The 22,862-nt window shown below is 45.6% G+C and overlaps 1 protein-coding gene across 1 annotated transcript in view; it reads left to right on the top strand.

Annotated features, from left to right (window-relative positions):
• Positions 1–676: 676 nt before the first annotated feature.
• The window catches only part of IQCA1 (IQ motif containing with AAA domain 1), a 112,297-nt gene continuing 90,111 nt past the window's right edge, over positions 677–22,862 (top strand). The window contains exons 1-5 of the mRNA XM_055719502.1: positions 677–780; positions 13,008–13,332; positions 16,833–16,946; positions 19,107–19,295; positions 20,023–20,094. Of these exons, the coding sequence (XP_055575477.1) occupies positions 770–780; positions 13,008–13,332; positions 16,833–16,946; positions 19,107–19,295; positions 20,023–20,094 (711 nt within the window). The 5' untranslated portion in view covers positions 677–769. The remainder of the gene's footprint in view (positions 781–13,007; positions 13,333–16,832; positions 16,947–19,106; positions 19,296–20,022; positions 20,095–22,862) is intronic.

Genomic DNA, 22,862 nt, shown 5'->3' with positions numbered 1-22,862 from the left:
GGGATTTTACAGGCAGCATCACGACACGCTCATATTTCCCCCGTTGCTATTTTTTTTTTTTTTTAAAGGAAGCAGGAGGGGGGAAGCAGAGAAAATCCTGCAAGGCGTGGGGATGCAGGACTAGTCGGGATGGAGGCAGATGCCCCCAGCCCCGGCGGTCCTTGCCCAGCCGCCCCTGCCTGACAGATGTGCAGGGTTCAGGGGTGTGATGGATGGAGGAAATGCAAACACCAGGCAGGTTTCCAGCTGCTGCGAGGAAAAAATAATAATAAACTGGTTTTTAAGTGGTAAGGGAATGGAAAAAGCACTAGAAACTTGCCTCAATATGTACTTGAGGAGGGAGGAGTAGAGGAAAAATGCAACTGGGATAACCCCTTGGGAGGAAAAGATAGAAACAGCGTTGAAATAAAGTGAAATAAAGATGAAAGAGAGAAAAATAAACACGAAATAGACAGAAATACAGATGACAGGGAGAAAAATAAACATGAAAGACAAAAACACAGATTAAATGGAGAAAAATAAACATGAAATAGAGCGAAACAGACAGCGATAAACACTAACCCTCCCCTTCTTCCACGGCCGGCCCTGCAGCAGCACCGGGGAGCGCCCCCCCCCCCCGCCCCGTCTCCGCGGTGACGGCGGGGCGGCGCGGGCCGCACGGTTACCGGGCCGCACGGTTACCGGGCCGCACAGTTACCGGGCCGCACGGTTACCGGCCGCACGGGCGCTGTGCCCGGGGCCAGCCCCGCGGCGGAGGAGCAGCCCCGGCATGTCTCAGGCGTGAGTAGCGCGGTTGCGGGGGCGGGGGGCTCCCGGTGTAACGGGCTGAGCCCACCCGCCGTGCTTCCTCCGGCCGTTGCACCCCGAACCCGGCACACCTGTCAGGCAGGGGCGGCTGGGCAGCGACCGCCGGGGCTGGGGGCATCTGCCTCCGTCCCGGCTGCTGCTGCCTCCTCACTCCGAGCAGGATTTGCTCAGCTCCCCCCCCCCCCCCCCCCCCCCCGTAAGCTTCCTTAAAGAAAGAAAGAAAAAAAAAAATTAAAAACCCAGCGCCGCACCTACCGGCAGAGCGCGGCACCTGCCGGGGCACACGCGATGTAACCGGCGCACACGCGGTGTAACGGGGCACACACGCGGTGTAACGGGGCACACGCGGTGTAACCGGCCACACGCGGTGTAACCGGCACACACGCGGTGTAACCGGCGCACACGCGGTGTAACGGGACACACGCGGTGTAACCGGCACACACGCGATGTAACCGGCGCACACGCGGTGTAACGGGACACACGCAGTGTAACCGGCACACACACGGTGTAACGGGGCATACGCGGTGTAACCGGCACACACGCAATGTAACCGGTGCACACGCGGTGTAACCGGGCACACACGCGGTGTAACCGGGCGCACATGCGGTGTAACGGGGCACACGCGGTGTAACGGGGCACACGCGGTGTAACCGGGGCCACCGGGCCCGGCAGCAGGGGGTGCCCTGGGCAGGGGGATCCCCCCTCTGCAAACCCATCGCCTCAGCAGCCTTCAGCCCAACGCTGATATTCCCCCTCCTCAGACACCAGGCCCTTCGCCGCTTGCAAAAAAACCCCAACTTTTTCCTCTCTACAGACCAAAATTGGCACATCCTGTTGGGTTTGGTGGGTTTTTTCCCCCCTAATGAACTCCTCATGCTGTCAGCACAATACAAAGCTTTAAAAGTTTATTTGCAATCACCAGACACTGCTGATGGCATTGGATCAAAGTGCCTGCAAGGAGCCATACTCATTACTCCAGAACCACTACTAAGATAGCAAGCTCCTACATTAAGGTGGCGTTACTACTGCTGCACTACGCAGCTGGGAGCCTGCCGGTGTGGGCGGCTTCCAAGCCGTTATCCCCTCGGTGATCTGCTGTTTGCTGCCGCCAGGTCCAGCGATGTGAAACCTTGGGCACAGTCCAGTTTGCGGCAGCTCTTGTGCCCAGTTCTGAGCTGGATGGGGCTTGCTCAAGTTGAGTAAATAATAATAATATGTTAGAGGAAAAAATAAAAACACCCCCTGGGGCAGTACTTGCTGCCTGCTGCTGCCCTGCATGGCCAAACCTGACCATAGCCAAAGCTGACCATGGCCAAAGCTGACCATGGCCAAACCGACCATAGCCAAACCCGACCACGGCCTAACCTGACCACGGCCAAACCGACCACAGCCAAACCTGACCACGGCCAAACCGACCACAGCCAAACCTGACCACAGCCAAACCTGACCATAGCCAAATTGACCACAGCCATACCTGACCATAGCCAAACCGACCACAGCCAAACCTGACCATGGCCTAACCTGACCATAGCCAAATTGACCACAGCCAAACCTGACCATAGCCAAACTGACCATAGCCAAAGCTGACCACAGCCAAACCTGACCATAGCCAAACCTGACCATGGCCTAACCTGACCACAGCCAAATTGACCATAGCCAAACCTGACCATGGCCTAACCTGACCACAGCCAAAGCTGACCACAGCCAAATTGACCATAGCCAAACCTGACCATGGCCTAACCTGACCACAGCCAAATTGACCATAGCCAAACCTGACCATGGCCTAACCTGACCACAGCCAAATTGACCATAGCCAAACCTGACCATGGCCTAACCTGACCACAGCCAAAGCTGACCACAGCCAAATTGACCATAGCCAAACCTGACCATGGCCTAACCTGACCACAGCCAAAGCTGACCACAGCCAAATTGACCATAGCCAAACCTGACCACAGCCAAACCTGACCACAGCCAAATTGACCACAGCCATACCTGACCATAGCCAAACCGACCACAGCCAAACCTGACCACAGCCAAACCTGACCATGGCCTAACCTGACCACGGCCAAACCTGACCATAGCCAAATTGACCACAGCCATACCTGACCATAGCCAAACCGACCATAGCCAAAGCTGACCACAGCCAAATTGACCATAGCCAAACCTGACCATGGCCTAACCTGACCACAGCCAAAGCTGACCACAGCCAAATTGACCATAGCCAAACCTGACCACGGCCTAACCTGACCACAGCCAAATTGACCATAGCCAAACCGACCATAGTCAAAGCTGACCATAGCCAAAGCTGACCATGGGCAAAGCTTACCATAGCCAAACCCGACCATAGCCAAACCCGACCATAGTCAAACCACTGCCCCAGCGGGTTGAAGCCTCTGCCAGCTTCTTACCTGAGGTGGTCTCCTCTGGCTTTAGCGGTACCGGCTTCAAAGCCCCTCTTTTGCTCAGTATCATCTTTCCCAATGCCAGCTCTTTGCCAGATAAAAACCCTCCATCTCTAAATCACCCTTTTAGCCCCCAAAGCAGAGCAGCTCTCCTTGTTGCCTCCATGTTGGGCTTCCCCTAACCCAGCCTCAGTGCATTTGCAGTCCCAGCCGGGTACCGCTGCCAACCCCACTGCTTTCCAGCCAGGCTGCTGCCTTTTCCTTGCTCCTTGGCTCAGGAGAGAAGGGTGAGCTGAGAGGAATAAAAAGAAACACCACCAAGGGCACAGCAGAGCTGGCATGGGGGCTCTGTCCGAGGACACAGACCCCACGCAGCCTCCTGCAGCCCAAAGCTGGAGACCGGTGGCTAATGCAGTGCAGGGCTTGGCTTGCAACGGCGCTAATCACGCCTTGCACTGGCGCGGTGGCTCAGCTAAGGGAAGCTCTCAAATGAATGGATAGTTATCTAAATTGTGTTGTTTAAAAGAAAAAACAACCACAAAAAATCCTGCCACAAAAGTAGTGATTGACCTCTTCCTGAGAGAGTTCCTTCATAACCTGTCATTCTTACGGTCTGAATCACGGCTGCTGTTACGTGAGCCAGATCAACACCAAAGGAATTGAATATAGTTGGAAAATGCTTGTGCTTCAACTGTTTGGCTTAGCTCAGTTTAATTTTAATAGAGACAGGGCTCTTTAGCATTTCCTATAGCGTTGCCAGCATTGAACAGCAAATCCATATAAATGTGATACGCATCTCCACATCACATGACAAAAATATATACAGTGCTGTTTCCAAATGAGGTAGTGATGCTGGTGAGGGACTCCAATTTGACATTGATGCTACTTGGCTCACTTAACTATAATCACTCTATAACTGTGCAGAGCACAGCATTTATAGCTACGCTAATCCAGTCCTTCATAAACACGAGTCTTGAATAGACACCAGTTCATCAGCCGCTGCATCTATAGAGCTCGAGCTAAGCAGCGGGCTGGATAGTTTTGTTTACTGTGTTCTACACCTCAGTCAGCATACCAAGCCTTCTGCACAGTTTGTGCTTTTCTTTATTGCACCAGTAACGGGATTCAGTATCACCCGAGAATCTCAGCATTCCTTTAAAAAAATAATTATTTAAAAAAAGAAAACAAAACACCAGAAAAAATGTGAAGCAAAAATGCTCCCAAACTATCAGAAAAACAAAAAGTATTAAATTCTTACTGAAATATATGAAGCCTTAAAGGTTGCATTTCATGATTTTTAAATGGTTGGAGCTGACAGTGCTAGCAAATCCATAAAAAATTTATCCTGATGTTTCCTGTTCACAGCCTTGTGCATTTCTCCCCCTGAGTTGTAATCGATGCCAGTAGTCACGCAATAGCACACTTTCCTTTCATCCTAGGCTATCTGGTTTTGCAAGGTACAGCTGAGTTGGTTCTCAAGTAAGTTACCGCAGCTACCGTTACATGATCACGTAGTGAGGTTATCCTGGCTGTGTACCATAAATCATGCTAAATTAAAAGTATTTTAAAAGCCACGTGACAAAGATGTTTTAAAACGGACTGCCTTACTTGAAGGCAGTGAAGCTAAGAGCTACTAACACATGGGGTTTATGAGAAAGAACTTTGGTACTTCAGGCAAAAATATTTTAGGGGACACCACCTTATTTGGCTGGGAATAGGGATGGCTGCCGATCTTGCCATGTCACATGGAAGACAGACTCCCATCCTACAAAAGGGTAGGCACGTCGGTAAGTCACAGCCAAGCCTTTAATGCTGGTTTTTCAGTGCTGTCCAGTCACATCCTGTGTGCTGTACAGAAATGCTACCCAGCACATGACTTTTTTTGAGCTTGAGGTAAACAGCTGCTTTTTAGACATCTGGAAGAACAGCTGCCGCAGACAGAGAAGTCGCACACGCCTCGTGCAGCCAGTGGGACATGCTAGACATAAGCTGAGTGCAGGACTGTTGTCTCACAGGCACTGAAGTCACAGTGGTCAGACTGGCAACTTTTGCAGCACTGAGTCACGCTGCACACAATTTACGTGGCTGGGATTTCAGTATTTCCAATCGGTTTATGAGGCATGTTTGCCATCCTCAAGGCCCTGTGATTTCAACAGATGTGTGGTCTAAAGATCACAGTGGCGTGTTATTCCGCTGCTTTAGTCAGTTTTGTATCAAGATAGAGCCAGGACACTCAGTAAATGCTCAGCTATATTCTCTTAGGGTCAGTAAGCTCCACCAGCCAGCCAAAAGAAAAGTCAGCATGTCCAGACATGCTTGACATTTTCTAAGGACAGTTGTAGTGCTCACAAGAGGCACGGCATACCCATTACGTTTGCTGTAGGGTTGATTAAGAAGTGCTGGACGTGTCGCACTTCCTAAAGTACTCAAACCCCAGCATTTGCATACAGATGTACATTCTGTTCCAGACATTGAACAGGAGATTTACATAAACGCTTTTGCATTTATGTTTTCCTGCTGCGTTTCCTCCTCTTTTATGCATTTGTTTACCATTTACTTGACCTGTAGGGTATCTTGACCAGCAATTTCTTAACTTGCCCTAACAGTCCTAGTCCAGACACGTTCAAAGCTGAGTCTTGGCACTGCTACCATTTGTAGCAGGTTTTAATCAGCTACAAGACATTTGCCACTGCCACCAAGGAGCTTTAAACAATCAAAGGGCTTTAAAGTTTAATCTCATGTCACAAATAGAACTTACATTAATTCAGTGCTTAAATATTGAGCTAAGAGAAGATCTTTAGCATCTTCCTTTCAGTTTCTGACTGAAGAACCAAAGGAAAACTACGTATTTTATATTACAGCCCCTAAAACTCAAAGAAAATTTGGGTTGCAAAACGAAAATGTAAGAAAACGTCAGCGCAGCTTTTAAGCCACTTTTCTCTCCCCCCCTTTACATGGCTGCATTACGATGCAGTTTCTTATGTTGTGATCACATCCTATTTTCTTCCCACGGGGCCCCAGCCTCATTCAGCGATTGGGCTGTTGTTGAATATTTCTTTTTATCCCCTCATTCAGCCTGTGGCCCCAGGCCATATTCTTCAAATTCCATCTAAACGGCACAATTATTAGCTTCCTCCTGGGCATTCCTAGCATGTTCTCTCTCATACATCTCCCAAGCAGTCACGGATTCATCTTTGCCCTTCTTTCCACCCCTGGTGAGCGTTAGTGTGTCATCTTGCTTGTCACGTTAAAGCAGGAAAACAGAGACAGAATCAAAATGATCACAACTAAGACTCAAAGCTGCAACTCCCTTCCGCGCCTGCCTTCATCCCTAATGAGGTAGGGAAGCATCTTGTGCGTTACTCGTATGTTTTCTCCTTTGGGAAAAAGCACTGTCAGCGGAAATATCCCAGCAACACTTGTGCTAGAAAACAGTGAAAGAAGAGGCTACAGTTTTTAAGAAACCAAGCGGACTGTGTTAGCTTAAAGCCTTCTGACCCTGGCAGAGGTAGAGCAGCACCCAGACACGGTGTCTGCCCTTTATGCATGCAGCTGTAGGCAGCTGGATGGGCGATCACTCTTTCCTTTTCTAAGGAAGAAAAACAAAGGAAAAAAAAAAAAAGTAAATTACATAATTAGAATGGTTAATGCTGAAATAAACATTGCCGCACACAGTCAAGAGTGGTATAGGCAAATGCTGCTCGGGCCTTGGGTAGGTAGGGTGTCCTCAGCTCCAGCTGGTTTCTGGCTGTCCATCCCAACAACGAGCTCACTACAGCATCTGCTGAGGCACTGCTGCACAGTGACGGGGTGTGAGTTACCAAAGCTCTCCTTCCCCATCCTTTCACGTTTCCCTGGCCAGGAGAACTAGCGCTTGCAAAGGAGAGCAGGCTGCTCTTCTCCTTACCTCCTAGGGGAGCGCAGCCTCCAGCCCAGGCAGGAGCTGCAGCCTGACAGACAGACAGATGATGGCCCTCAGAGCATGCTACCGCAAAGCTCAGCCCTGAATATTGTCTCCCCTACCTTAATCGCTTTGCAATGTCCTGTAAGAAAACAGCTGTTTTTTTCGAATCAGCCTTATGAGTTTAGCCAGAGCAGGTGTGCTTGAATCCTGCTGAGGTGCGGCGTTGCCACCGCTGCTTAGCAAAGCAGGCTTCCCCACCTTCCCTGCAGTTTCCCGTTACATTTATGCCATGAAAATCTTTTATCCTCTATTTGCTTTCAGCTGTAGTACCAAGGACTGAAATTGGAGATGACAGAAGCACAGAGCTGTTCACATTAACAAAGCCAGCAGGCTGTATGCTTTCTTCCCATCCCAACCAAAGCCTGTTTGGATTTATACTTTATTTTCCCCAAATGCTTCAATCTCTGTAAAACATCATGGCTAGAGCAATGCTTAAAAGTAGTCATCTGGCAACGTTATGTTCACCACCAGCTAAGAAGTTTGTTGGCATAATTGTAAGCCTAATATTATTTTGGGAGCAAGGCAAGCCTGGCCAAGCTCGGAACTGTGACTCTCCACTGCTCCAGGCTGCAGGCTTTTAAAACAGGCATTGATTCAGACCACCTTTTATTGAATTTGGTTGTGTCACAGGGCCACACTGATCTCTGTCTGCACCTCTCCATCCCCAAAAACATGTTGTCTATAATAAGACAAAAGAAAAAGGAAAAGAGGGGGCTACTGCCGTAATATATTCAGCCCAGCAATCACCATGCAATACCTGAGCAGGCTGTCATGAGGGAGCAGGTAACTCTGCTGACCGGGATAAGCCAGCAGTCATTTTAAGTCTGGTGATTTTTAGAAAGAGAGAAGGAAAAAGAAAAGCAGCGGCACTTGTGCAAGCCCCTTTTCCTCCCAGGGCCTCACTTTCCCCTCCCAACCTTTGTCTCTTGTTTCTTTATTTTACTGAGGCTGCAGGGCAGGGTTTCCCTCCCCTGTGTTTGCCCAGGGCTCAGCACAATGGCTGACCTGTCAAGCCCCGAGTCTCTTTAGAAGAGACCCTGAGGACTGGCCCCTGCGCGCACTTCCTTGTGGCTAACCCCCGTCTCGGTCACCTCTCCTCCGCGCCGTGACCGCTGCCTTGTCCTGTGCAGTGCTGCATACGTGCTGGGCTCCTTGTGCCCACGGGAGCCCGGTTCCCACGCACAGATCCCCCTGCAGCCCACCTGCCCACCCCCTCGCTCTCCCAAACCCCACCAGTGCTTTCTCCGGTCCCTCTCAGATGGCCCAACACAGCCCAGTCTCACCTTCTGAGAAAGGAGAAATGCGGGTAGTTTGCAGGGGCAGTTTAGATGCTTCAGAAAGGTTTTAAACCACACAATTTAGTGCTCATTTAATCAAATTTCCATATTAGATGAAGTTTCCATATTAGATGTAGTCAGCGGGCTAGGTCAGAGTCCAGTGTTTTCCCTTCCATCTCTTTACATGTGCCCATGTCAGAAAAAACAGTAGGACTGATACAGTACCACACTCTGCCTTCACATGGCTGGCGTGTCAAAATGTGAGATATTTCTGTCCTCAGAGGACAGCCCAGAAAAAACAGTCATCAAAGCAGCCAGCCTTCAGCCCATACACCACCCCAGAGGCAGACACAGCTTGGAGTGCAAACCGTGCCATGTCCTGGAAGAACAGAAATAGTGTTCCCTTCAGCAGCTAAGTAAAAACACTGAGATACTTTGGGGAGAAAAAAAAAAAGAACCCCCACACACTCACAAAGGTAGCCCCTCTGATGCCCGTTTCCATGACTGGCTCAGCAGTGATCTGTTTGTGTGCTCAGCACAAATCCTTCCAAGAAGGACATGCTTAAGTCTCAAAACCAGTTCAGTGCAATGAGCAGGCTAACCTCAGCTGTACTCAAAACCAACGTATTTTTCTACGCCTTAAGAAGAGATGGGTCAAGCAAACACACAGAGTTAGAGGGCCCTGCAATGTTAAAGTGAGGCAATGCATAATTTGGCAGGATTTTAAACATCTCTTTATAACTTGGACAGAAAAAACATATTTCGAAGCTTCACTCTAAATAAGCAGATCAGGCTTTATTTTGAGCAATGAAAGCAAGATTCAAACTAGAAATCATGCTATAGCAAGAGAGTCATCTTAAGCCCTTGCTTTAGATTCTGTTTCTACTTTGTGGGAGTGAAGAGCAGGGATATCAGTTAGGAGGTGAAGTCTTGACCTTCCCTCCAAGCTGTAAGCTGCCAAAAAAGTGGTCGCGGGGGCCTGGAATTAAGTCACTATGTGTTTTTTCCTCATTCCATTACAGTGTTGCTTATTTTCCCCATAACGCTCCTATTTTGTAGTTGCTATGACAATTTGCAGCATTACTTATACTGCTACACACGTGCAGAGATTGAGACAGACTTCTTGCTTTTTCAGGATTTAATAACGTTACGCCTTGAGTAGGAGAATTATGTTTTGTCCTGCTGGTTACCCGCACTAGTAGTCTAGTTAGATACTGTAATCCAGTCTAATTCTGATGCAGTATCACCCTCAGCATGGATACAGCTCACAGCCTGGCCGTTACAGAACAGGAGCACGCCTATGCGATGAACAGGTCACAGTAAATAAAGCCAGCACACTCAAGGCTGTGTAATACTCCCCCTTCAGCGCATGGAAGCAATTTTGAGGGAATTTCCCACTTAATGCAAGGGGAGACTGAGCAGATAGGCAAAAATTCACATAGGGACTTAGGGGTCACATGCTGCCTGATTAACAGGCAGGGAGAGTCAGTCTCATCCTTTGCTTTTAACACGTAACCTCAAAGACACGCAGTACTCCTGGCTGCCCTTGAGCATATTTGTCTCCAAAGCGGAAGGGCTCCTTAGGATGACAGCAGCTCTGCGAAGCCCACCAGAAAGGGCTATAAACACCAAGCACATCTGATCCTTCAAACTAGTCCAGAAGGGCTCCCATTTGGACACTAGTAAAACGTGAAATAATTATTTTAATTCTGTTTCGGGGAGGGGAAACAAATGCCTGTGCATGTGTCTGCTAGTTTTTAATCGGGGTACACTGAAGAAACACTCAGATCACATTTCTGCTCGCACAGTCCCGTTAGCAAGTATCTGCTGTTCCCCATCACGTGCCTAACAAACTGAAGCATGAGGGCCAGGTCCCCCCCAGGTGTCAGTCGCCCTGACCGCAGCAGGTACACAGGAGCTATCAGCTTATCACAGCTGAGAATTTAGCAGTTCCACATCAATCTTTTCCTTCAATACTTCATTTTCCAGTGGGCCTGTCCCTTCTTTTGCCCTCGTTTACATGAAGCATCACTGCTACAAAAGCTGCAAACGTACCCTAATGTCCATAGTTTTAACATGTGACCCAGAGTAGCATGCTTGCGATCATCTTCCTGCCTATCTGATAAGCTAATGCTTTATGGAAGCAATTAGGTTCTATCGATATTGTATTAGGTTAACGTAGTCTGAAGGGCTAGAGCACTCCGTCCCCCTCCTCCCTCAAAAAGTCATTCAAAATACAAAAAGAAACTGGATATTAGCTGGCTCAGCAGGAGGAACCACTTGACATTCCTCAGTCAGAGGAGGCAGAAAGGGAGATTATTGTAAATTGGAGCAGACAATCGTGGAGTGGGTTCTCCTTGCGGCACAACCTGTTGTCTCCGCGCAATAACCTGCATTCAAAACGCTCTGGCCCGAGGATACCCCCTGTTCATAAATCAGCGGTATGGGTGTAGGGACAACCTGCAGGGCTAGGCTTCCTCCAGGATTTATAACCTCCCTGCTACCAAACGGTCTGTGAGTAGGCACAGCTAGCTAAGTACAATACCACGTTGTTTCCTTCTGTGCTGGAAAACCTGGTGAACCTCACAGCAGCGCGTGTTCTTCCGTGTCCCAGCTTCAGACGACGTGTACAAAACTCCCACTGATCAACAGGCAGAGCTGTTAGGTCAAAGCTAATTCTGGTCTTGTTTGGGCCAGCCTTCTGGCTTTGAGAGAAAAACTCTGCTGGTTTTATTTTGTTTATCTGCTGCACCTGGGTTAATTGCCGCAATTGAGTGATTTGGGTAGTGCAGCGGGATGTAAATGAAGTAGGAAAAGAGGAAGGGGAAAGACCTGGGTGGGCTGCAGAGGCATTAGGAAAAGCAAGAACCAGCTGCATCCTGCAGAACCCCAGGTCAGCTGAAAAGTATAATATGCACTTTAAAAAGTTAATGGTGCAAATTCAATAGCATGGTTCAGATTGTTGGTGTTTTCGCTGACTGCTCTGGGGAGTCCCAGCAGCCCCATCAGCATCCTGGATGTGCAGTGCACGCCCCACGCTTGGGGCACTTTGTGGGCTGGAGTTTGTCCTCTCCACCCCACTCGTCCCTCTTGCAGCACAAGCCTGGGGTCATTCTGTTCTGTACTCTGATAAAATCAGCTGACAGAGCTCCAATTTAGGCATTTATTGTCAAGCACAGGCAATGCGAACAGCCACCCAGCTTTCTTGTCAGAATTAATACACAAGCACTCCCTCAGTGCTGCTCAGACCAGCGAGAGGTCAGCTCTGAAAGCTCATCTGATGGAGATGAGGCCTTTTACTGTCCTCATCCTTCTCTGAGAGGCTCTAGGAACAGTAAGCAATAGCTTGGTTAAGCTCGTGGATGGGTCTAGATTGCACTAAATAAATGGCCTTTATTTCTAGGTCTAAGAAACAAAAGTCAGCTTTCCTTGTTAACTTAACCCACTGTTTTCCCCTGACAATATGAATCAACTGTTTTCCTCCCAGCAAAACTGAGTCTCGGTGGAGAAGAAATTTCTTAGCTCTGCTAGTAGAGAAGCATTTTCAGGGACGTAAGTTTTTTTGATGCCTGTCACTCCCAAGAGAGAGTCTCCATCTGGCAAAGAGAGGTTACAAAGTAAAACAGGACCTAGAAGTGTCTGTCACTACCACAGATGTTAGCACCTTTCAGTGACAAACCTGCTGTTTGAGCTCTTCTCTGGGTAAAAGCCTCATCGCCCAGAGACCGTTTCTTGCTCCTTTAGGCCGATTTCCCATGATGTTCTGCACTGACCTGCTTTCACCACGAAAAGCCACCGACACCCAGCCCCTGCCCACATCAGAGTCCACCTTTTCCTGCCAGAACTAGCAAGTAAACAGCATTATGACTTCTCGGAGTTAAGCTGGCCTTAGATGACATCTTCCACATCAGATAGTCCTCTAGCCACTGGACCAGACATTTAGCAATTGCTTGGAGCGCAGCAGTTGCTATCATAGAAGTAATTTATTTTTCTCACTTCGCATTTGCAGTAGCGCCCACAGCTACGCTCTGGCATTGGCACCGATACAGCCCTGACGCTACAATTAGCTCTGAGCAACCACTTCAGAAAGGCAGAAAAGCAACACATGGTTTAGAAATCTCAATTGGTCCTCATCCCAAACATGCAGAGACCCAAAATGGACCTTCCCCCATCATAAGGGCTTTGAGGGGAGACACATTTTCTATTAAATCATCGTCTCAGCAGAACTGACTGACACTCGTGGCACTGTTGGGGGCTGTAGCTTCAAGCATTTAAAGGATGCTTCAGGCATGTCAAGGATGAAGTTGAAACGTATTTAACGTTGAAGCTTTCATTAATAAAACATTTTAAGATGCCTATTTTTTAAAACAATCAAAAAGATAAACTTTTGCTAATTTTTTTAAAAATACATTTTAGTTAAAATCTCTTTATAAATGTAATAGCTCACATTTCTAGGCTCACTTTTTTTGAGAAACCCACACACATAGAACCCTGGCATCAATGAACGCTAACTCTTGCTTTCATGTCAGGTTAACATAGTCTTCTCTTTTCAATTAGTACTTACAATAAGATGTGGACAGATGCCCAGAAAGACCTCGACATTCAGCTCTGGAGAGAAAGAGAAGAGTTCCTTGAGCCAGAGAAGGACCACGTGAAAGCATTCAAGATGTTAGCTGCTTCCTACATCAAATACATACAAATCTCCCGTAACTTGGGGACGGCCCATGACCGGCTCATTCACCAGCAGAAGCGAACAGTGATTCGGCAAGTGCTGGATGGCGTGATGGGCCGGATCCTGGAGATAAAAAAAGAGATGGTGGACCTGGAGAACTCAGAATTTCATTACGTTGATAATATCCTGGAAGATCTAAAGCTTCTCCCGGTAAGCTTACCTCTATTATGAGCAAATCCATATGAACTTTGCCTATCCTGCATTTTAAGGACAGTCACGTTTACTTGTGGTCTGTGATGTTCCATCAAGTGATTTAGCTTCTTGCATGTTCGCTGGTGTACTGGATGATCAGTGATTATGGTATTTTTTTTTAAAGATGGGAGTATATTTGATCTATGATGAGCATTATATATTGGAGCAAGATTTTAAAAGCTAATCTGCTTGATCGATACGTTGCACTTCTGCTTCTCCGTAACAACCCAGGCTCTGTGGATCTTTCCCTTGCACGCGTCCCAACATGAAGTCGTATTAACTTAAGACAACTCCACTATTAATGTCAGCAGCTTGACTCTGCCTGATTCTAATGCAGGATTAGGTAGAAGATGGGCAACTGATAACTAAGGTACAGTCCCCTCCAGTCTGCCCTTTGTGTCACTGGAATCAGCCAGGCTCCAGGCTTCTGCAGCAGGGAGCAGGTAACGCTTAGAAGTTGCATCGTCTGGTCTGGTGGTTTGTTGTACAATGGACTACTAAAACGAGAAATGTGAGCCAAGCCGCTGCTTGTGCAAGAGGCAGGAGCGGGGGGTGTTGGAGCGCAGGGCTGCAGAGCGGCTGGTCCGCGAGCAGCCCCTGCCCGCACAGGGACGGTTCCTTCTCTCGCAGACAGCCCCACCTATCGTCACATTCAGGTACCGCGGCTTATCTGCGGCCGTGGGGGGGGGGGAAGTTAGAGCTAAATTACTACTTTTTTTTTTTTTTTTTTTTTTCCAGGATCCCAGTTATAACGTAAGATAAATTGCCTAATATCCTTATAGCATCATTTTGAGATTTGCCAGCATGTTTCTGTTTGCAATTGCACAGCTATATTTCACTGCAAATTTAGGATGGTAATCACTGTGAACTTTCACTAGTTCTTTACCTTCTACATTAATCGCAGTAGAGAACTATTGTAAACTATGAGAAGGCACACTAGGGAGTATAAATACACCTCCAGGGAAACCGATCCTTCGCATCATATTTTGAAATCATTAAGCACTGCTGTTTCCATGACTTTACCAGTAAGCTCACCTGCAGTAAAAAAGTTGGCAAGTCCAAAAAGCCATACTTGACATCTATTAAAAAAACCAAGCAGAAATCCAAATTCCTGTATTACACCTTAATTTTAAGATGGTATGATGTACCTACCTACTACAAAAAAAAAAAAAAAGTCACTGAAAAGTTTTCAGGCTTTTTCAAAGAAAACATTGTTTTCCATGATAGATAGGAATACAGATTTGTGGGTTTTTTTCTATCAAATAATCACAAATTCTTGGTTACAAAACAAAATTCTTGGCCAGTACTTGACAAATAACTTCTGTTTCTTAAAGAATCTACCCAGAAAGGATATCTGTACTCCTTCCTTTCACTGTATTATCGTGGGCTAAGAGCCAGCATGATCGTAGACAGAGAACACAACAGAGTAGTCTTATTTTACATCTTATGCGATGACATTGCATACTTTTTACTATGTCACTTTAAGGCCAAACTTCATCTTTCTTTAGTTCTGTGCCTCATGTTTTTGTACGGTTGCTTCCAGCACTCAGTCACTCCGTTTCCTAGGGTAATTGTAAAGGTATTTGGATACGCAAATCCCATGTGGAGCTGGGAGTGGCAAAAAAGCTGCAAATTTGACTTGAGGATAAACATCTCAAGCTAATTTTTCAATGCTGGGCCCCAAAAAGAGATACTGAAGAGAAGCAGGCTCCCTGCTCCCCACCCCCTCCAGCCCCAGCATTATGTTATGGCTTTGATCTCACCTTTACAGTCAGTAAAAGTCACCGTCCAGAATCACTTGTAATTAAAGCCCAGGTTAGACACCAGAGATACTCATCATCCCTACACCGATTCTCACAGCTACCTGACAGCAGAAAAACCCTCTCAACGCGTGCGAGGGCATCCAGGCAAACCGTATGATTTCTTATACCTAAAGACAGCCAGGTTTGTAATCCATCCTAGAGCAACTGGCGCTCCGAAAGCACAACATATAATCATTTCCATCAACAATCAAGGATGTTGGAAGGTGCAAACAGGGAGCTTAATGAGACAACTATTTAGAAACTTCAGCGTACCAGACCTCTACATTGATAAAATCAAGAGGGGTAAACACAGTCCTGCTTGGAGGCTTTTTTATGCTGCTATAAGAGGGATGTCCCGTCTGCACAGTGTGCAGCTGAAGGAATTAGTAATGAAATCTTCATAGGGACTGATTTCACTGGCCACAGCCTTCCCTGGAAATTTTTGCTTTCCAAATTGGAAGGCCTTAGAGCTCACAAGCAGCACACTTACCATGTGCCTGTGTCAAGGCAGGAGTGGTGCTTGGCTTTTTACAGCCAGCACTTTTCTCTTCTGCATCAGTCCACGCCAGAGCTAGGATTGAGGCTGCAAAGGGTCAAGTCAAAGGTCTCCCTGAGCAGGTCAAAGCACAGCGGTTGCCACAGCAGACAGAATAGAGCACTGACAGTGCAGCATGAAGTCTTGTACCTGTCTTAGGCTCCTTGGGCAAAAGGACCAAGCATCCACATATACCATATATACATATTATTGCATAACTTGACTGTAAAACCCCTGAGTAGCACAACAGGGTAACTACTGCCTGTCCCTCCCATCCTTGCTTCTATACTTCTGGGTAAATCATTTTTTTTTTTTGAAGGGAGACTCTAGATGTTCCTGAAACAGTATATAGAGAACATGGTACCAGGACAAACCAAACCTATGAAGACACATCACCCCCCCGCTCCAGTCTTCAATATGATACAAAGAACAAGTTACGTCACTCCACAGCATCTGAGCTTTTGGGGAGTTTTTCTGTCTGACCGCGTCTTTTTTTCAGTTCTCACGAAAGTGAAATTCTACAGGAGAAGAATCTGTAGAAACATAAATCAGTTACATCTTTTTAATGACAGAAGTGAGTGAAAACAGCCACTTCCAATTATGCCTGATTTTGAGAAGTGACTGAGATATCAGTCACAAACAGTGGCAGCTTGTCTACAGGTAGAAATAGCTGCAGACAAACAGAATTGTGCTTTGGTTCCTTGTAAAGGCTGGAAAAAACGCAAGAGAACAGATCTATTTTTCATGTTGATTAAAAAAAAAAAAAGTGTGATGATCATACAACCAGAGGTATTCAATTCAGTGGAAATCATGTTTAAATTTCCAGCAACCCTGCCAAATATTTTAACAGTTTGAAAATATAATCGAGCCATTATAAAATGAAAGATTTCTGGGCTCCCATGGCTCAGAAACTGGGTTGATTTATTTGTTTTTGTTGAATTAGGCCTTAAGTAATTGCAAAGTAACAGCTCAGCAGCTGCTACAGAGGTCAAATTCCCCAGCACTCCACAATATTCAACAATCTCAGTCCAATTTAATTGCTTTGCAAAGGTGTCCAATTAATAAGTAATGTGATTTTCATGCAGTTCTAAAAAGCATCTCATGACTATTTCTTCGTCTAGGAAGACTTAGAAGTACCTATCCCAAGGTATTTCATTAAAGAAAATCTGGAAGTCCTGCAGCAGCGGGAGAAAATCCTTGATCAGATTTTGCTTAATGCTGGACTGCAAACACAGGTGAGGATGCTACATACCTCCGTAATAACATGCTTGACTTTTTTAATTTACAGCCACACGTGCCTGGACACATGAGCCACTGAAGTGAAAAGTACTTTTATAGCAGTTAGAAAGTAAAAGTCTGTTTACAGATAAGGCACAAATAGAAAGTAACGTTAATTTTTCCTGTCTAACAATATCCAGTCACATCTTGAGTGTGGTGAAGACTGAAATGAATCAACTCTGCTTTACATGTGTGAGTGTCAGAGAAAGGGCAGCCCTTTGGACAAGTTTAGTGGGTGCTTTACGTGTCTAGCTAACTCTCATCACTTTATTAGTCCTACTGAAATCAAGTTGGCCTTAAGTTTTACTGAACCAGAATTCCTAACCGGAACGGGCAAAACTCAAAGTTCAGGTCAGCACAACTGTTAGCATTCAGTTGTTTATAACCTCGGAACAATGACTGCAGTCTCTTCTGTACAGCTACAGAGCTGCAGCTGCTCGGAGGAGTAGAAAATTGAGTTTTGGCAGAGCAAAAGTCATTACGGAGAAGTACACGAGCACTCCAGCGAAAACTGTTCTGGATTTGATATACTTTTGACCTTTTGGAAATGGCGCAGTGCCTACAAGCAGTCGTTGCTAACCCCTTGAAATAAACAACCGTGCCTACATGTCAGGGTGACTTAGATGCATGGATGCTATAGCCATAAGAGACAGTCCTGATCGGAATACTTAGTCAAACGGCTGCACTGCCCCAGCCGTTGAATTCTCCACCAGTATTTGTGCTGGTGGGGGAAGCCTGCGCCTTGATCCCACAAAGCAACAGCGGGAAGGTTCCCAGGGAAAGGAACAGCGCTAGTCAGACAGGGGCAATCTGCAGAGACAGAGCACAGGCTTTCTGCTAGATTACTTTAATGGGCAGCTGCAGCCCTCTTGGCCCCCACAGTAAACCTCTGGGTAAATGCTCTGCTCTTCTAGTTGTCGGATATAGGTCTGTGGAGATCCTGTTTCGGCACATTACATCTTGAGGCCTTTTTGTTTCCCACAGTTCTGCTCCCACGCCCATTCAGCCTGGCACAGATAAGACAATCCAGCGTGCAGCCAGCTCACCTGGCAGCACCAGGCTCTCACACTTTGCGCTCTGGCAGGGTCCGGGTCTCCCAAGAGAGGCACAGGATTCCGTAAACACGGGTGAAATAACCTCACACAGTGTGAGCCCAGTGCCCTGTGCTGCACTTCCAGTTCAGTCACCGCTGGAATTGCTAGAGGGTTGTCCGCACTTCTGCATGCATCGTAGCAAGTCATGTGCACTCAGAAAATCCTAACTGCTGTGTAGCAGCCCGCTGTATTCTTCAGCGTCCGTGGCAGTGCTATTCCAAGCAGTCTAATCTAAATCAAAAAACAGCAGAGTTCATCAGAGGAGCCTGCTCTGCAGATCATTTGTCCTATGTAATTCTTTTATAGAAAGCCCTGCTGAAAGCGTAGTATAGCAAGCTCCACACAATATATATAGAAGCTTTAAATGTGAACTGTCTCCAGTTGGGGGATTAACGTCAAGAAAGGACAATAATTCAGCGTTTCCGTGGAAAGCATGAGGGGCTAACAACGGTTCTCAGGAGCGAGAAGGGGGAGTCCCTTTCTCCAGCTGCACTGTTCCGATATATTTTTCCCCAGGCTGCTTCCGCTTGGGCTGGGCTTGCTCAGAACAGCCTGTCCTTCCATTCAGCAAGAGAGCTAGGGTCCCAGCAGCACATCCAGAAACCCATCCCTTCAGAAAAGTAAAAGGAAGACATTCCATAGCCTAAGAAATTCTCCTTTGAACAGGACAAAGCCCTACGGCTCTTCATGTCTTTTTTCTCAAAGGGATAAAGGTCAGCAGGATAGACAAGCCATACAGAGCCATTCTTGTTTGCCACTATAGCACCAGGCTGTCCTTGTCACACATCAGGTTCCCTTTTTCCTGAAGGTCCTCAAAAAACCACGTCTCAAGATACCAAACTTCCAAGATATTGCAAGATAGCACTGAGACAGGACTCTGCTGTTCATGACAGTTATTTGTCTGTCTTGGGAAGTTTCCGCAAGAAGATCATTTGTTGTTTCATTAGCTGAGGTAAGCAATTAGCAAAACACATGACACTAATGCTTTTCTTTGTCCATTTCTTTTTGGCTGTGCTGTTGAAGAAACCCGTCAAGGCCATGGCATTTGAAGAAGCCATTAGAATGATCCAGGTTGCAGAAAGGGCTCGCCAAGGCCGTTGTCGAGCAGCGTTCATGAAGCAAATCTACCTCGAAGAGAAGAGAAAAAGACAAACTAAGCATCAGGTCCAGATGGGTCCAAGTCCAGATGCTGCTGCCACTTGCATTCAAAAGGTGAAATCTCTGATTTAACAACAGTTCTGGCAGAACCAAGTGGCAGTGTTTTGTTCAGAAGAGCAGCAGTAGACAGAAATACAGCTCATAGGATGAGAAATGTTCTGAAAGGATAGCTTTCAGGGTGTCTAACAAGGTGAAACACGTAATTTAAACCACTTAACAAAATGAGACAGGACCCTAGATGTGAGATCCATGGAAACAGCCCTGCACCAGCAGCGCAGGATGACTTTATAACCTACATGTTGTTTTTCCATTCTGATTTTTCTGACCTCAGTTGCTCTTTCTCTGGCATCCCCTTGGAATCCAGTGCATCTCAAAGAATTCATGTCTTTTTCTGTGATCTCTGGGGAAAGAGTTCACTCCATATCTTGAAAAGATGACAAAGGGAGATCACTGCTAAATTCCAGAAAATGTCCTTAGACATGAATAATTCAGGCAGTTCAGCCTGATGAGAACATAAGCTCCATCTAAATCTGAAGTCTAAATACTTTTTGAAACCCTGATATTGTTGTGTCTAGAAGCCAGATATACCAGTGTAAGGGGATAAAGAGCTCCAGAATTTGCTTTAAAAAAAAAAATAGCAGATGGCAACCTGTTAAAGACTAATAGTTTCAATTGTATATTGTGCCTTTCCTTCCTCTATTTGTTTTTTCCTGTGTCTGCCACAGTAAAGGAAGCTGTAACAAGGCCCATTTATCTCATTAGAGTTTTGTTTACAATTCAGGTTTGGCATGGGTATATCCAGCGCAAGAAAACAGAGAAAATGAGAGAAGAGGAAATGATATTTCTGGGGATGGTAAGTAGTCCTGCCTAGAGAATATAAAATGCCACAGTCTGTTGTTTTTCAGACTTTTGTAATTTAGCAGTAAATGAGAAATTAGTTTTTAAGATTCTTCCTATTTTAAAAGGATTCTTTAAGGAATACAGAACTGAAACGGTCGATGGGACAGAAATAGCATGGTTTGTCTTATGCTGCATGCTTTTGTGCTGTATATACGTAGTTCAACGTACATGGCAGATATGGAAACGGACAGCGTAGAACTTGCCCCAGGTTCTAGGGAATTCGACCCAGGCATGACAGAGCAAGGACATTCTATTAACTGATTTTTAATTCATAATTCCAAGACACTTGGGGCTGCCTTATTTCTGGAGTAGCGTTAAAGCAGCAAAGCTGTCTTCTCCCACCCCTTTGCAAACCACTGCGTGTGTATGTCAAGAGTAGGAAAACGGGGCATTAGAACTGCCATGTTAATACATCAGTATTTCCGTAAGTCCATACAGAAATAATCAAAATATTCCTCACGTCATACTGCAAAAGCACAGGGAAGCGAATGGCTATTCATGACCAGTTAGAATGTATAGGGTGAAAGAAAAAAGTGAAAGCACCCTTTCTAGAAGGATGCTCTTCCTCCCACAATTAGAGAAGGTACACCTCCACCTCCTACCGTCTTCCTTCCTAGCAAGTACCTGATGAAAAGGATAAAGTCTTTACAGTTGACATTTTCTTTGGCCACCACCAATTCTGCGGGTGCCTTTGTTAGGAGAGCCCCACAGTTCTCCAATTCCAGCTCAAGTAACAGCACAGCCCTTGCACCAAGATCTAGTGAAGCTGCTTCACAGTGCCACATTACAGAAACATTCATCACTGCTTCATGTTTAATAGTTTTATTTATACCTCCATGTTCTACAGACCTTAAATAATCGATTTATCAACAAATAATTTAATTTTGAATTAAAACATGCTTTCTGCTTCTCCCAGACAGCTTTGATGATTTTCTTGCCCAGCAATGGAACTGCCCTTAGCTATGTTATAGGTTTAAGAAAATTAGTTGTGCCTATAACATACATCCGAAACATGTATCATCAGTTACGAATGACCTTACAATCTTACCTCTAGGAAGCAACATGTACGTTTACCTAAGCTTTGCCATGTTAAATACAGATAACACCTCATGGATTATTGCCTTTAATATCTGCTGGTCACTAGCAGTAGATGTGGCCAGCATATCTAAACAGAGCTTTGGGTACAAGTTCTGCCTGTGTTAAGACAAAAAGAATTCCCAGAGATTTTAACTAGTGTAGACGTAAAATGGTGAGTATTTGGGTTGTACTGAAAATTAATTAGAAATTACACTTTTTGCAAAGCAAGCAGTCGTTTCCTGTCAAATCCCCTGACAGTTTCTGTCAAGTCTTAACACCAGAGTCCTAGGAAGGAGCTCTAAACCTAGTATCAGTTATTGGAGGGTTCACAGCCCAGCACTCTTTTCATGGTGGCCGATGGTAGGAGTAACTGATCACTAAGATGTAAAAAGCCTAGTTTACGGGGAGGAAATCTATATGATCATAGGGATGAAGGGAATTAAAACCAAACACATAACAGCATATTTATATCCTGACCTCCATTTAGGAGCAAGAAAATTGATGTTTGCAGCTCTGCACTCAGACTCATTACACTCTGTCAAGAATATAATCAAAGCATGTAGGGGAAAAAATTGATACCTCTAAATAAAAAAAAATAATCTGTTCATCCTTCTAGTGTTTTGATATTCCCCATTTATGTTTCCCTTTACTTTTCATGTACATTCCCTTTCTGTGGTCTCCAAAGGAAGCGAGTACAAGCAGACATTGGTTCACACTGATAGATAGGCAGTGAGCTCCAAAGGTCAAGTCCCTTTGATGTATGATCACGTCAGCCCTCTAAAAAATGACCACAGATCTTCATGTGTAAATATGTTGAATTTGCTTTTCTAATGCTGCACGACTTAGATAAATTAGGAGACCTAGCCATCCATTACTCCAAGTCCATCCCAAAGGAGACTCAACTTACTGCAATAAATATAATTTCTCTTATAATTATAGCTGTTTTAAAAATGTCTATGTTACTTTCATAGAAAGACTGATTTGCAAAAAGAGCTAGCCCATTTGAAGTTCCAAATAATGATTTTAGGAAAAATTCAGTTGTGTTGGCCTAAAAGATACGGAAATATGTGCAAAGACCAAGAATTGTCCAGTCTTTTACTTAATTCAGTATTATTTTCTTTACTGTCTACTTGCTTCAGAAAAAATTATGTATCTTTTCTGGAATTTGATCCTATTTTGTCTTTTGCTCGATGACAGAGTAGAATCCTATGTTCCAGAGATTTTTCTTGGCTCAAAAGTAAAGTCTCATTATTACTATTATTTATTAAAGCTTAATTGCAGAAACAGCATGATTCCCTCAGCACATGTTTTTCTAAATCTTCGATAAATCACAATTTGCAATACTGGTTTAATTTGTAAAGAGAAGCAAGCCTCACTAAGAGCACATATATCTTGATAACTGTATCCTGACCTGTTTCCTGGTCTTCCTCACGTCGCTGCCACAGTGCTGTTTACTTCCAGCTCCAGCATGACCACCGTAAGCAATGTTCCAGGCATAGGTCTGTTAAAGCCACACTGACCACACTGATGTTGCCAGAGGACACATCGACTATGAAAACACCTACGTGCTGTCCAAACCAACCTGTATTTCCTCGCTCTATTTCACTGTTACAGCTCAATTATAATCCACCAGTTTTGCGAGTT

Source organism: Falco cherrug, chromosome 8, assembly GCF_023634085.1.
Source record: "Falco cherrug isolate bFalChe1 chromosome 8, bFalChe1.pri, whole genome shotgun sequence".
Lineage (NCBI taxonomy): Eukaryota > Metazoa > Chordata > Aves > Falconiformes > Falconidae > Falco > Falco cherrug.
This window is presented reverse-complemented; position numbering and strand designations above follow the sequence as displayed.